The sequence below is a fragment of the Chiloscyllium punctatum genome, chromosome 4 (genome assembly GCF_047496795.1).
Source record: "Chiloscyllium punctatum isolate Juve2018m chromosome 4, sChiPun1.3, whole genome shotgun sequence".
Lineage (NCBI taxonomy): Eukaryota > Metazoa > Chordata > Chondrichthyes > Orectolobiformes > Hemiscylliidae > Chiloscyllium > Chiloscyllium punctatum.
In genome coordinates, this window is record NC_092742.1 from 36,646,993 (window position 1) to 36,661,282 (window position 14,290).

The 14,290-nt window shown below is 40.8% G+C and overlaps 1 protein-coding gene across 1 annotated transcript in view; it reads right to left on the reverse strand.

The window, feature by feature from the left end:
- Positions 1-14,290, reverse strand: part of lrrc9 (leucine rich repeat containing 9) — a 242,353-nt gene that overhangs the window by 186,371 nt on the left and 41,692 nt on the right. Inside the window, exon 9 of the mRNA XM_072568390.1 lies at positions 2,292-2,474. Within this exon, the coding sequence (XP_072424491.1) occupies positions 2,292-2,474 (183 nt within the window). The remainder of the gene's footprint in view (positions 1-2,291; positions 2,475-14,290) is intronic.

Genomic DNA, 14,290 nt, shown 5'->3' on the forward strand with positions numbered 1-14,290 from the left:
CTGTCTCCCCAATATAGAGGAGGCCACATCGGGTGCAGCGGATGCAGTAAATGATGGATGTGGAGGTGCATGTGAATTTGTGGCAGATATGGAAGTATTCCTTGGGGCCTTGGAGGGAAGTAAGGGGAGAGGTGTGGGTGCAAGTTTCGCATTTCTTGCGGTTGCAGGGGAAGGTGCCAGGAGTGGAGGTTGGGTTGGTGGGTCCGGTGTGGACCTGACAAGGGAGTCACGGAGGGAGTGGTCTTTTCGTAACGCTGATAGGGGAGGGGAATATATCCCTGGTGGTGGGGTCCAACCCGGACCAATCTAAATGATATTGCTGGTGGCAGTGTGGCTCCTATCACAGTGTGGGGGGGATACTTAGAGGTTGCATGCTTGCAGTGATACAGCATTGACCATTGAATCTAGAGGTGCCATGCTACGAGTGAGGTTGTACATCAAGGGGGTACATTCTATCTAAGCAATGCCCATCTCTCCCAGTGCAATAACCAAGGTTTCAGAGCTATCAGTCCTCAGTATCTAAACCTTGCCTGCCACCCTTAATTGAACAGAGAGCCCAGTGGTGACCAACTAGGAGGCCAGTAAAATTGCTGAACCAGTCTCATTGCTAGCAAGTGTGGTTTCAGGACACTGATTTGATCCCAAAACTCAATAATATATCCTGGTTTCAGATTCACAAATTACAAATAAAATAAATAATAGTGAAGGGGGGGGATCTGGTTTCACATTGACTATGTATATCTGTTGCTTTGCTGTGAGTAGGCCTATCTTAACATTCCTGGGCCTTCTCAATATATGTGTCTAACTCCGTGTTCTCTTGTTTAATTATGAACAAGAAGCTGGTTTTCTCATAGCTGTATGGAAGTTCCTACCATATTTGGTAAAGGTAACAGAGACAAGCGCATTATGCTGAGTTTCTTTTTGTTCAGGACATAAACAGTTCCAGCAGGCTAGAAGGTAAGTGACAAAAAACCCTGTTTGAAATACGTAGGAGTTTCATTATTATATTTAAATAATTTAGCAGTATTCAATCATTTGATACAGTTACTTTCATTGTAATATTGTTATGAAGTTGAATGTGTGCATTGTACCTTTAAGAGAGAGTGAATGCTGTTTTGCACTGAGAGCTTACAAGCACATGTAATAGCACTAGCTAGTAGTCCCAGAGTGTACTGGAGAATGGAAAATATGTAACATTTGGCTGTGAAATGGATACTTGAGTTGGTTGCTATTTTGACAGCAATCAAATTTAACCAGTTTAAATTATGCCCTAGGATACTAAAACCCAATCAAGTTTGAATTTATTGTTTTTGCCAACCTCAAACCAATGAGATGATCTGTGTTTGGACTATTAAAAAAAATGCATTTTGAAAGTCAGACAGAATAACTGTCATCAACAGAGTAACTGCCATCGAAAAAGACTGACACTCAAAACACTCTCCATTAAAGGAACCTTTTTCATATGAAACAACTTTGCAGTAAAAGACAGAAGATGCCCTTGGTGCGGTTTTGAAATTAAGTCGATGTAATTTTAATATGGATTTTTATTGGAATGGTATATTGTATAGAGTTGGAGGCAAATAATAAGCAGTTTGGGGGGGGGGGGGGGCTTAGAGATTTGAATATTTGTTGTATAATGTTCACTTTTAGAAGTTAAAGAGTAAATTGATATTACTTTCTTTAAATAGTGGAACTTGGGAGTTCTGTCACTCGTATTTTTACAGATTACGTTGCGAGATGAGCTTTTCTGGGTGTTTGGTTTAGTTAAAAGAAGAGCTCACCACCGTTGACATTGCAGGTGAATGTAATGTTGCTAATAACTGAAAACATCAGACAAGTGGATTTAAACAAAAACTATAAGAATCTTTTGGATATTTGAGGCCATTTCTAACAACATCAGCAAAGTAGCACTTTCCTTTGGACACAAAAGGTAAAAGTAATATTTCTTACCTCAATTTCCTGCAAAGTATGGAAGTCACATACAATTTATAGGGGGAGGCCAAATTCAGTACCAACAATATTCAATTTTGAAAGTATAATAATGTAAAGTGGAAAATTAAACAGCAAAGAATGTATATTGTGGTACATTAGGAAAAAAATTACCAGATAAAGGGGCAAAATATATTTTCATTGAGGCCATAAATATATGGAGGTAAACAGACCACATATTACTAGAAAACAGATCTCCTCACTGCATCTGCAGTGAAACTGTTATTTTGAAATGTTTGCTGTTGTGCAAAGAAAAGGAGAAATACTCTACTGAAAATCAGAATATTAAATCATTTCATTACCTCAGCAAAGTCCTTTGCCTGTTTATTGGACACATCATAAGTGTCCAGTCTCAGAAGCTTCGGCATGTGGTATACTACATGTGTCATGTAGTTAGAGAGAAGAGTCACAGGATTTGGAGCATATTGCGGATCCTTTAGACTTAATATTTGAAGCTCAGACAGTCTTGCTAAATTAGTGAGTTCCTAGAAAAGTAAATTAGAAAGAACATAGACTCTTAAAGAAGTCTGGTGTAACACATCTTAAAAAGTATCATGTTTTAAAAAGGGTTGGTAGCTTGGAGCTTAAGCATTCTTAAAAAGTACTGGTATGCTTAATTTGTTAACAAATAATTTTGTGGCACACAACTGTAAAAATCACTAAAGGTATTCTACAAAATAATTAGTTATAACTATTTTCTGGGATTAAGTTTCATTTGTTTTAAACCACTGGGTGTTAAGTGTTCTATCACTGTTCAGTTACTCATAAGGCCAAAGGAAACCAAAAATCAGACAGCATGCTAAAATAGGCAGATGATTCATTGATACCCAGCCATAAAACCAAAAAGACTAATTGCACAGGCCAGACGCTTATGGTGACTCAACACAAGATTAAACAAGGGATCTTATTGTTACATGCTCTGTACATATGATTAATTAAAATGAAAGAATGACATTTCCATTGAGCAATTCTTAATGATTCACAAAAATCTCAAAAGCAGTTGATACACATGAATTATTTGAACATTTAGTCAGTGAGGTTATGGGCAAAATCCCACAACTGGAAATGAGGTAAGTGATGCAATCAGTAATTTGTTGCTGCTAGATGAGAAAGGAATACTTTCTAAGACTCTGGGTGAACTTTCTTCCTCTGTTTGATTGGTGACATGGAATAACATCCACTCAACTAAATAATACGCAGGTGAGAGTTCAGTTTAATGTCTCAAAAGGACAAGACCTTTCACATTGCAGCGGAGGGGGGTTGGCAGTGTAGTGATAATAAGCACTGGACTACTAATTCAGAAGTTCACGGTAATGTTTGGAGGCTTGGGTTCAAATCTCCCATAATAGATGGTGGAATTGAAATTCAATTAACAATAAATCTAGAATATAAAACTAGGTCCAGTGATAGTGACCGTGATAACCACTTCTGCAAATCCACTCTCATTCACTAATGATGTTTCAGGGAAGGGAATTTGTCATCCTTACCCCATCTGGTCTATAACAGACCCCAGATCCACAGCAAGCACTTAACTTTTAACTACTTTATTAAATAGTAAATCAGCCACTCAATTCAAAGGCAACTAGGGATAGACAACAAATGATAATCTTGCTAATTCCACCCACATCTCCCACTATCATTTTTAAATCTTTCAATATTGCAGTTGAGATCATGGGTTCCAATTCCAAGAGCATGGCTTGGCCTTGACAACATTTGGTACAAAGACTAAATTTCCACCAAATGAACCAAACACCAAAAGTGTTTTTTTTGTTTTTAAGTGTTTTATAGAAATACAATGGCACTTTCTCTTGAAGAATGTTCACAAATTGCTGCCAGAGCTCAAAGCAACAATATTTATTTCCAAATGACTTGTGTTCAATATGACTGTCAAGTACTTTGAAAAGTCCAGCTCTTATCATTTGAAATAATACTGTGAAAATAAAAAAGATTACAGAATATTGAACAGAGTTGAATAAATTGAGCTAAGAATCTTTGAGGTTTTTGGCAAATGGCAATTGTTTAGAAGTGTATCATCACGTTAGATTTTTTATACATAAGATCAGACTTGTCGTCCTTTACAGCCTCAAATTTCTCCTACCTTCCTATATATTTCCATAACCGAGAAGGCATTCAATTTAAATCCAAAGCCTTGCCAATGCTATGCAGCAAATGGTTTTTGAAAAGTTGTGAAAGTAACAGAATAATATGTTCACTGCAACAGAGTAGAGCCTTCAGTGATTTTTAATCTCTCTTTTATGTGTATGTTTTGGACCTGATTTGTAGTTTTAATTATTAATTTTCATGACTTCTAATCAGCTTTAGTTCAATGACAGCACTTACACTTTATGACTTCAGAGACTAATTCCAGAGTCTGGAATGTATAATTTTCTAGAGGTACTACTTCTTGTGCCATATTTTCATTGAGACATTAAAATAAGATCCCGTGTAACCTTCTCCAATTAATGCTATGAAGGCATTCAATGAGGAACAGAGGCATATGCTTGATGTTCTTGTTAATATTTCATCACTGACTGTCCAGCATATTGGATGTCCTAAGGTTATGAAAGGTGTCATATACATCCTCTTATGAGGAAATTTCTAGAGATTGAAGATGAAATAGATGCACAATAGTGAATCCATACAAACACTATCTAAATCTATTAAATCCCAGTACATACATTATTCAATACCACACAAATAACAGGAATTATTTTTCAGAAATTTAAGCTGCCATCTTATTTGCTTTATAATGATCTGTACTACAGACAAAGATGCAAAAATATAGATATAAAATGTGGAAATTAGAAAGTTGCTCTCAAAGGTGAAACATTTTCTGAAAACATTTCCCCCTGACTAAAAGCTCCTTGGATGCTGCCTGAACTGCTGTGCTCTTCCAGCACTACTAATCCAGAATAATTGCATTAAGTAGCATTAATTCACTATATAGGACTTTTCAAGTACATCTTGCATCAACCTGGCAAAGGAAACACTTACCACGCTTTTAGAAGAGACCAGCACACACACCCCAACCACCATCAATCACATTACCAACGAAAACATTATGAAGCTAGTGGACCTGTGCCTCACCACCCACTTCACTTTCAACAACATAGTCTACAAACAAACCAACAGCACACCCATGAGATCCCCACTATCAGGATTCATAGCAGAAGTGGTAAAGCAAAGACTAGAACAAACAGCCCTACCAACCATCAAACCAAAAATCTGGGTCCGCTACATAGATGAAACCTTTGTCATCACAAAACGAAACAAGATAAAAGAGACATTTAACATCATCAACAACACCCTCACAGGCATAAAGTTCACCAAAGAGGAAGAAACCTACAACAAACTCGCATTCCTGGACGTCACTGTCGAAAGAACATACAACAGAGAACTACAAACCTGTGTATACAGAAAACTGACAAACACTGACCAAATACTTAACTACACCAGCAACCACCCCAACACACACAAACGAAGCTGTTTCAGAACACTATTCCAGCAAGCCACCTCACACAGACAAACTTCGGAAAACAGAGGGGAACCACCTATGCAACGTATTCAAGAAGAATGGTTACTCAAAAAATACAGTCCGCAGATTCCTCAAGAACAAACCACGACAAGCAGACCAAACACAGCCAGAAACCCTAACCACCTTACCATACATCAAAGAAGTTTCAGAAATGACAGCCAAACTACTAAGACCCCTCGGAATCCTAGTAGCGCACAAACCCACCAACCCTCTCAAACAAAAACTAAAACTTAAAAGACCCAGTACATCCCATGGACAAAACCAATGTTGTTTATAAAATTCCTTGCAAGGACTGCCACAAACACTACGTAGGACAAACGGGAAGAACGTTAGCCACCAGGATACACTAACACCAGCTAGCCACAAAAAGACACGACCCTCTCTCCCTTGTAGCCCTACACACGGAGGAAAAAAACCACCATTTCGACTGAGACAACACATCTATCCTGGGACAGGCTAAGCCAAGACATGCCAGAGAATTCCTAGAGGCCAGGCACTCTAACCACAACACCATAAACAAACACAGATCTAGATACCATCTATCAACCCCATAGAAAATGAACAGGAAATGATATCACCACAAACCCCAGGAACCCCATCCAGGACAAACAAAGCAGGAGACAACAGCTTCGCTTCACTTGGAGGTCACCACTGATGATGTTACCTAGCCAGATAATGAAATGCCTGGATATCAAAGCTACAGCTCAGCGAGCAAACCTACACCCCACAAAATAAACTTGCCTGAAAACATTCGGATTTATTCATTTCATACTTTTATGCTTTATTATTGCTTACTCACAATGACTGTCAAATGATCTCTCCCGCACTAAAGCTTGATCAATGTGGAGTTATAGTCCCTCAGATTTCAATTATTGATAGAGATTTTTTTTAAAAAATTTCCTTCCATCTCTTTAATAATCTCTTAACATTAAATCTTTATTTTCCTTGCTTAATTCACCTTTTTGAATTCAATGTCAAATTACGTAAAATGTTCAAATTTACACTTTCTGGTTCACTGAATAATTCTGTAGGTTCACTGAATAATTCTTCAATCTAATTGGTCAAAGAGATGCGCAAGTACCTTGGCTGGAGTTTAGAAAGTCCACTTCGTAATAGAAACATGCAGCTGCAGCTACGACTGTACATCAAAAATCACAAGTCATGATCAAGTGAGCATAGGTGAGTGTACTCAACAAATAAAATAGGCTACTAGTCAAGTCTTTTTGGCCACTGCAAAGATTATGTGGCTAGGATCAATTTGGAATTAATTAAACAAACCTTAGGAAATTCAAATGTAATTCAGTCCACATTTTAAAGCCTTACATTGGGCCCTTATTTTTAAGCACCAAATCTGATAATTTGGTGAGCAGGAATAGGCTATTCACTTCTTCAAGCATGTTGTCATTCAAAATGATTATGGTTGATCAGCAACTCCGGAACCTGTTCCCACTTCCTCCCCTTAGCCTTTGCTCCTTCAGCACTAAGAACTGTATCTAATGCCTTCTCAACAGCATTCAATGTTTTGGCCTCAACTGCTTTCTGTGACAGAGAATTCCATAGGCTCACCACTCTTAGTAAAGAATTTTGCCTCATCTCAGTCCTAAATGGAACCTCCTGTATTCTCAAACCATGACCCCTGGTTCTGGACTCCCATGTCACCGGGAATGCCCTTCCTGTGTTTACCTCTATAGTGCTTTAGAAATTTATAGATTTCTTCTAGTGGTGATATAGTCCTAACCTAGTGGGGCGGCACAGTGGCTCAGTGGTTAGTACTGTTGCCTCACAGCACCAGGGTCCTGGGTTCGATTCCAACCTCAGGTGACGGTCTGTGTGGAGTTTGCACATTCTCCCAGTGTCTGCGTGGGTTTCCTCCGGGTCCTCCGGTTTCCTCCCACAGTCCAAAGATGTGCAGATTAGGTGAATTGGTCATGCTTAAATTATCGATTAGGTGCATTAGTCAGAGGGGAAAAGGGGTTTGGGTGTGGTCCTGTTGGGCGAAAGGGCCTGTTTCCACACTCTAGGGAATCTAATCTATCCAGTCTCCCCTCACAAGTCAGTCCTGCCATCTCAGGAATCAAATTGCTAAACCTTTATGGCACTCCTTTCATAGCCAGAATATCTATTGTCTCACCAAGACCCTTAATGATTGTAGCTTGTTGTGTGAAGTATAGCAGATTATGCATTAAAAAGTACTGAGAATGCAAAAACAGAATAAAGATGTAAGAGCAGTTGATATCACTGAAGCAGAAAGGTTTCCATGCTAAGCCTGATTTTGTAATGCATAATTAGTAGCTTTCAACTGTGTTTTGTGCTAATAACGTATAGTCCCCACAATTTACATTATTCACCCTTGTTCCAGGCCACTGCCGTCATAATTGAATTTCAGAGGTACTGTTTATAACATATTAAGCCACCAGCAATTGTCTATTGTCAAAAAACAACCCATCTGGTTCACTAATGTCCTTTAGGGAAGGAAATCAATCATCCTTACCTGGTGTAGACCCACAGTAATGTGGTTGACTCTTAACTTCCCTCTGAGCAACTAGAAATGGGCAATAAATAATGATCTAGCCAGAGATGCCCACTTCTGATCAAACAGAAAAAAAAAGAAACAATTGATTGAAGCGACTTGTTGTAGCAGCCCATGACTAAAGTTGAGAAGATGGCAGCCTGTGGCTTTTTTATACTTGACACAAGATGGCTGAAAGGGGGTTGACAGCCTACATACAGATGTTCACAGCTAGACCCATGGTCTCCTCATAGAGATACTGGATAAGATGACATTCTCCGTAGGGATAAAAATTAGGAAAATCAATCAGGTTTCTGTAAACAGGCAGTTCTAAATATAAGCATTTTAACAAGGGACAGTTTTGAAAGGCCTAGTTTAGCCGCAGTTTCAAGTTTGTAATTTAGTAAAAAGTAGAAGAAAACATCTGATCTCTCAATATTCTGAATTCTTTAGGTAATTGTAGAATTGGAAAGGCAAAATAGTATGAAAAGGTTAGTTGGATTCTTTGAGCAAATCTCTGTAGGCAGTGCATTATTATGAAAGATAGAGTAATAATAAATGGTGTAAACACAACCTTAAAAAAAACCATTGGCACAGGAGGAGAGCAGAGGAAGATTGTAAAAAGAGAGAGGTCACAACTAGGGAGAGATAAAAAAAATTGAAACAATGCATATGTAGATAATTTGAACAAATTCTTACATCCAAAGATCAAGGATAAGTGACAAAGCCAAAATACAACATACAGAGAGTGAAGATGTGGCTATGTGGTTATTTGTGGTATCTAAACAAGTTTTGTTTAAAGACTTCATAAAGCTGTAAAGTGATTGAATTTTACCCTTGTCAGTAGAATTTGATTAGATGTTTTTGGATGTAAGTTTGCTCACTGAGCTTGAAGGTTCATTTTCAGATGTCCACCATGATACAAGGCAACATCATCAGTGAGCCTCCAGTGAAGCATTAGTGCTGTGACACGCTTTTATTAAAAGATAATTAGTAATGGAAAGTGTTCTGCAGCTGAAGTCAGAAGAACTGTATATTTGATCTCTCAGGCTACAGTAAGAAAGGGGTTGTTTTCAATTTGTCAGTCGTATCACAGAATTGTAGTAACTTTATTATTTGAGTTGATTTTAAATAAAACTGTCAGAAGCATTGCAAGATTCCAGAAACTGACAGAGGTATCTGGGAAACATCATAAGATTATGGGAGGACCTAGGGCTGTCCATAGATTTACTTATCATTGATTGTGTGTGTGCTGGATTAAATGTATAGGGTGATGTGGTTAACAATGACATCCATGTTGCATGTAATTATTGTAATGTGAAAGGGTATAAAAATATTGTATTCAGCTGGTGAACACAGTTTCATTGAAATTAGATTACTTACAGTGTGGAAACAGGCCCTTTGGCCCAACAAGTCCACACCGACCCGCCGAAGCGCAACCCACCCATACCCCTACATCTACCCTTTACCTAACACTACGGGCAATTTAGCATGGCCAATTCACCTGACCTGCACATCTTTGGACTGTGGGAGAAAACCGGAGCACCCGGAGGAAACCCACGCAGACACGGGGAGAACGTGCAAACTCCACACAGTCAGTCGCCTGAGGCGGGAATTGAACCCGGGTCTCTGGCGCTGTGAGGCAGCAGTGCTAACCCTTGTGCCACCGTGCCGCCCTGAAGCATTGTTCCGATCTGAATCGTAATTAAGAGGGCAATTGGGCCCTATAGGAAAGCCAGATTTAGGGTGGTCTCTGGTCTCTCCCACGTTTGTGGTAGAAGAGCTCTGAATAAAAGTCGCTTTTACTACGGAACACAGAACTCAAGACTCTTCTTTGATATTTCTCCCTCCAACAAGTGGCGCTACAAGTAGGGTGATGTACCGGTCTGTTATAGGCTATGTGGACTCTAATTGGGTGAATGTGTTTAATATTACCAACCTTTAGGTAGATGGTAAACCTTGTAGTTGATCCCGGCTGTAAGTTGTAATAGGAAAGGAACTAAAAGGGAGAAGGGGGTTGTACTGTGTTCAGTAGACAATTGATAGATCTAGTCCACACAGGGGACAGTTGAGCCCCACAGCAGGATGGGCAAGGCCCAAAGACAGTCCACAGCCGAGACTGTTGAGCTCCATAGCAGGATGGCTAAGGCCTGAGCAGCATCCAAACTGGGGATGTGTTGAGCCCACAGAAGGACGCCTAGGTGGAAAAGTGCCAAAAAGGGATGCATAAGACTATGGCAGCCAGAAAAGATCTGAAAGGGATCATGTTTAAGAACAAAGGAAAAACAGTATGGGGCCCAGAAGAATTCATTGGTTTAAGTTGAACTAGAATGTAATCAGAAATTGATCATTAAGATAATCGGGAACAGATATGATCTGGATGCCCGATGTCAGAGCAGAAAGCTTGGTGGAAGGGACAAGAAGAAAAAAAATAAATATGAGAAAGGGGTAATAACTCCAACAGCCCTTGTCAGAGATATGACCAATGAGAAACAAGAACAAACAAAAGGTGATGGCTCTTAGACGTGAGGGCTTGAAGCCAAAGGGCCAGTTGATAGCTACAGTCAGAGAGGCCCCACTCCACTCGGAAGGTGGTAAGGACAATGACATTGCCTGGAATGGGTTAGACGATGACCTATATGTGTATGGACATAGGGAAGACAATGGGTAGGATGACCCACCACTCGAAAAGAAGGCTGGGCCGATGGCACTATTGCGGATCCAAGCGAGAGCTTGGAAAGACCACAAGAGATAACAAATCCATGAGACAGAAACCAAAACGCAACCATTTACTCTTGCTGAACGACAAATGTTGGTGAATGAACTCACAGCTTTAAAAAAAATGATAATAATGGATCTTATTAGGAGAAATTACATGAACTAACTGAGGCACACAATCTCACTAACGATATCCTTAAGGTGAAAACGCCCAACACTATATGGCAGAGCCTTCCAGCTCCAATGAAACAAGGACCATCTCGGTTCCACTATTTGACAGTTGACCAGTGGCACCAGATATTCAAAAGTAATTGCATGGACACACTAGATAGGAGACAGGCTAATTGGACTAAAATTACCTTGGTGACTCAAGGACCCAAGGAAAATGTAGACTGTTAGGCAGACAGGAAGTTTGAGGCAAAAAGATCAGGGGGTAATTCATAAAGGTCGATAGTGATGATGACGTGTTTTTGAAGTTTTTTTAAAGATGGCATGGGCCCCATTTGACTAAAATTATAAATATGGGATGTCCAGTGGGAAATAATTGTTACCAAATTTTAAATAGGGCCACAAGAGCGGAGGAAACTCAGAAATAACAGTGGTACACAGTTAAAATAGCCACAATGCAGGGAGCAAAAACAGACCTGGAATGTTACAAATGTAGCAGGATAGGGCACAAAGACAAGGAATGTAGGCAGAGAGAGGACAAATGATGTTTAAATTGCCGAAGGCCAGGCCACTCTAGGAAGGATTGTTGGGCAAAAGGGGGAGGTGAGGAAAGATGGGAATCCTGAGACCAAATGTCCCAGAGCCAAAGCTCTCAGGTAGGGACACCGATGACAGTGCTCACATCAGGCTCATATTTGCCCACACATGGGAAGATGGTGTCAGCTCCTGTCATCCAGGTCTTGTCAAATGATCTGAAAAGGCTGCTAACCCAATGACAGATAGCAGTTCTTGGCCGGGGAGTGGGAAAGGGACCCAAGACTATCTATTGGCATGCTGTTAGGAGGTCGGCATTGCATGACAGTAATATGTACAGGAGCATCTATATCAATTACCAATACAAATTTGCCTCTCATCCCGTCAACTACTAAAATTAGGGAGTTGGAGCTAGATTAAACAATAGACAATAGGTGCAGGAGTAGGCCATTCGGCCCTTCGAGCCTGCACCGCCATTCAATATGATCATGGCTGATCATTCCCAATCAGTATCCTCTTCCTGCCTTATCTCCATAGCCCTTGATTCCACTATCTTTGAGAGCTCTATCCAACTCTTTCTTAAATGAATCCAGAGACTGGGCCTCCACTGCCCTCTGGGGCAGAGCATTCCACACAGCCACCACTCTCTGGGTGAAAAAGTTTCTCCTCATCTCTGTCCTAAATGGTCTACCCCGTATTTTTAAGTTGTGTCCTCTGGTTCGGCACACACCTATCAGCGGAAACATGTTTCCTGCCTCCAGAGTGTCCAATCCTTTCATAATCTTATATGTCTCAATCAGATCCCCTCTCAGTCTTCTAAACTCAAGGGTATACAAGCCCAGTCGCTTCAGTCTTTCCGTGTAAGGCAATCCTGCCATTCCAGGAATTGACCTAGTGAACCTACGCTGCACTCCCTCAATAGCCAGAATGTCTTTCCTCAAATTTGGAGACCAGAGCTGCACACAGTACTCCAGGTGTGGTCTCACCAGAGCCCTGTACAGCTGCAGAAGCACCTCTTTGCCTTCTTCACTACCTGCTGTACCTGCATGCTTGCCTTCATTGACTGGTGTACAAGAACACCCAGATCTCTCTGTACTGCCCCTTTACCTAAATTGATTCCATGGAGGTAGTAATCTTCCTTCCTGTTCTTGCCACCAAAGTGGATAACCATACATTTATCCACATTAAACTGCATCTGCCATGCATCTGACCACTCACCTCACCTGTCCAGGTCATCCTGTAATCTCCTAACATCCTCCTCACATTTCACCCTGCCACCCAGCTTTGTATCATCAGCAAATTTGCTAATATTATTGCTGATACCATCTTCTATATCATTTACATATATTGTAAAAAGCTGCAGTCCCAGCACGGATCCCTGCGGTACCCCACTGGTCACTACCTGCCATTCCGAAATGGAGCCGTTTATCACTACTCTTTGTTTCCTATCTGCCAACCAATTTTCAATCCAATCTAGTACTTTGCCCCCAATACAATGCGCCCTAATTTTACTCACTAACCTCCTGTGTGGGACTTTATCAAAAGCTTTCTGAAAGTCCAGGTACACTACATCTACTGGAGCTCCCTCGTCCATCTTCAGAGTTACATCCTTAAAAAATTCCAGAAGAGTAGTCAAGCATGATTTCCCCTTCATAAATCCATGCTGACTCTGACCTATCCTGTTACTACTATCCAGATGTGCCGTAATTTCATCCTTTATAATAGACTCCAGCATCTTTCCCACCACTGAGGTCAGACTAACTGGTCTATAATTTCCTGCTTTCTCTCTCCCACCTTTCTTAAAAAGTGGTATAACATTAGCCACCCTCCAATCCGCAGGAACCGACCCCGAATTTATCGAACTCTGGAAAATAATCACCAACGCATCCACGATTTCCCGAGCCACCTCCTTCAGCACCCTGGGATAGAACATAGAACATAGAACATAGAAGAATACAGCGCAGTACAGGCCCTTCAGCCCTCGATGTTGCGCCGATCAAAGCCCACCTAACCTACACTAACCCACTATCCTCCATATACCTATCCAATGCCCGCTTAAATACCCATAAAGAGGGAGAGTCCACCACTGCTACTGGCAGGGCATTCCATGAACTTACGATTCGCTGAGTGAAGAACCTACCCCTAACATCAGTCCTATATCTACCCCCCCTTAATTTAAAGCTATGCCCCCTTGTAATAGCTGACTCCATACGTGGAAAAAGGTTCTCACTGTCAACCCTATCTAACCCCCTAATCATCTTGTACACCTCTATCAAGTCACCCCTAAACCTTCTTTTCTCCAATGAAAACAACCCCAAGTGCCTCAGCCTTTCCTCATACGATCTTCCTACCATACCAGGCAACATCCTGGTAAACTTCCTCTGCACCCGTTCCAGTGCCTCCACATCCTTCCTATAGTATGGCGACCAAAACTGCACACAATATTCCAGATGCGGCCGCACCAGAGTCTTATACAACTGCAGCATGACCTCAGGACTCCGGAACTCAATTCCTCTACCAATAAAAGCCAGTACGCCATATGCCTTCTTCACTATTTACCTGGGTGGCAACTTTCAGAGATCTGTGTACATGGACACCAAGATCCCTCTGCTCTTCCACACTACCAAGTATCCGACCATTAGCCCAGTACCCCATCTTTTTGTTACTCTTACCAAAGTGAATCACCTCACACTTAGCTACATTGAACTCCATTTGCCACCTATCTGCCCAGCTCTGCAGCTTCTCTATATCCCGCTGTAATCTGCCACATCCTTCCTCACTGTCTACAACTCCTCCGACTTTCGTATCATCCGCAAACTTGCTCACCCAACCTTCTA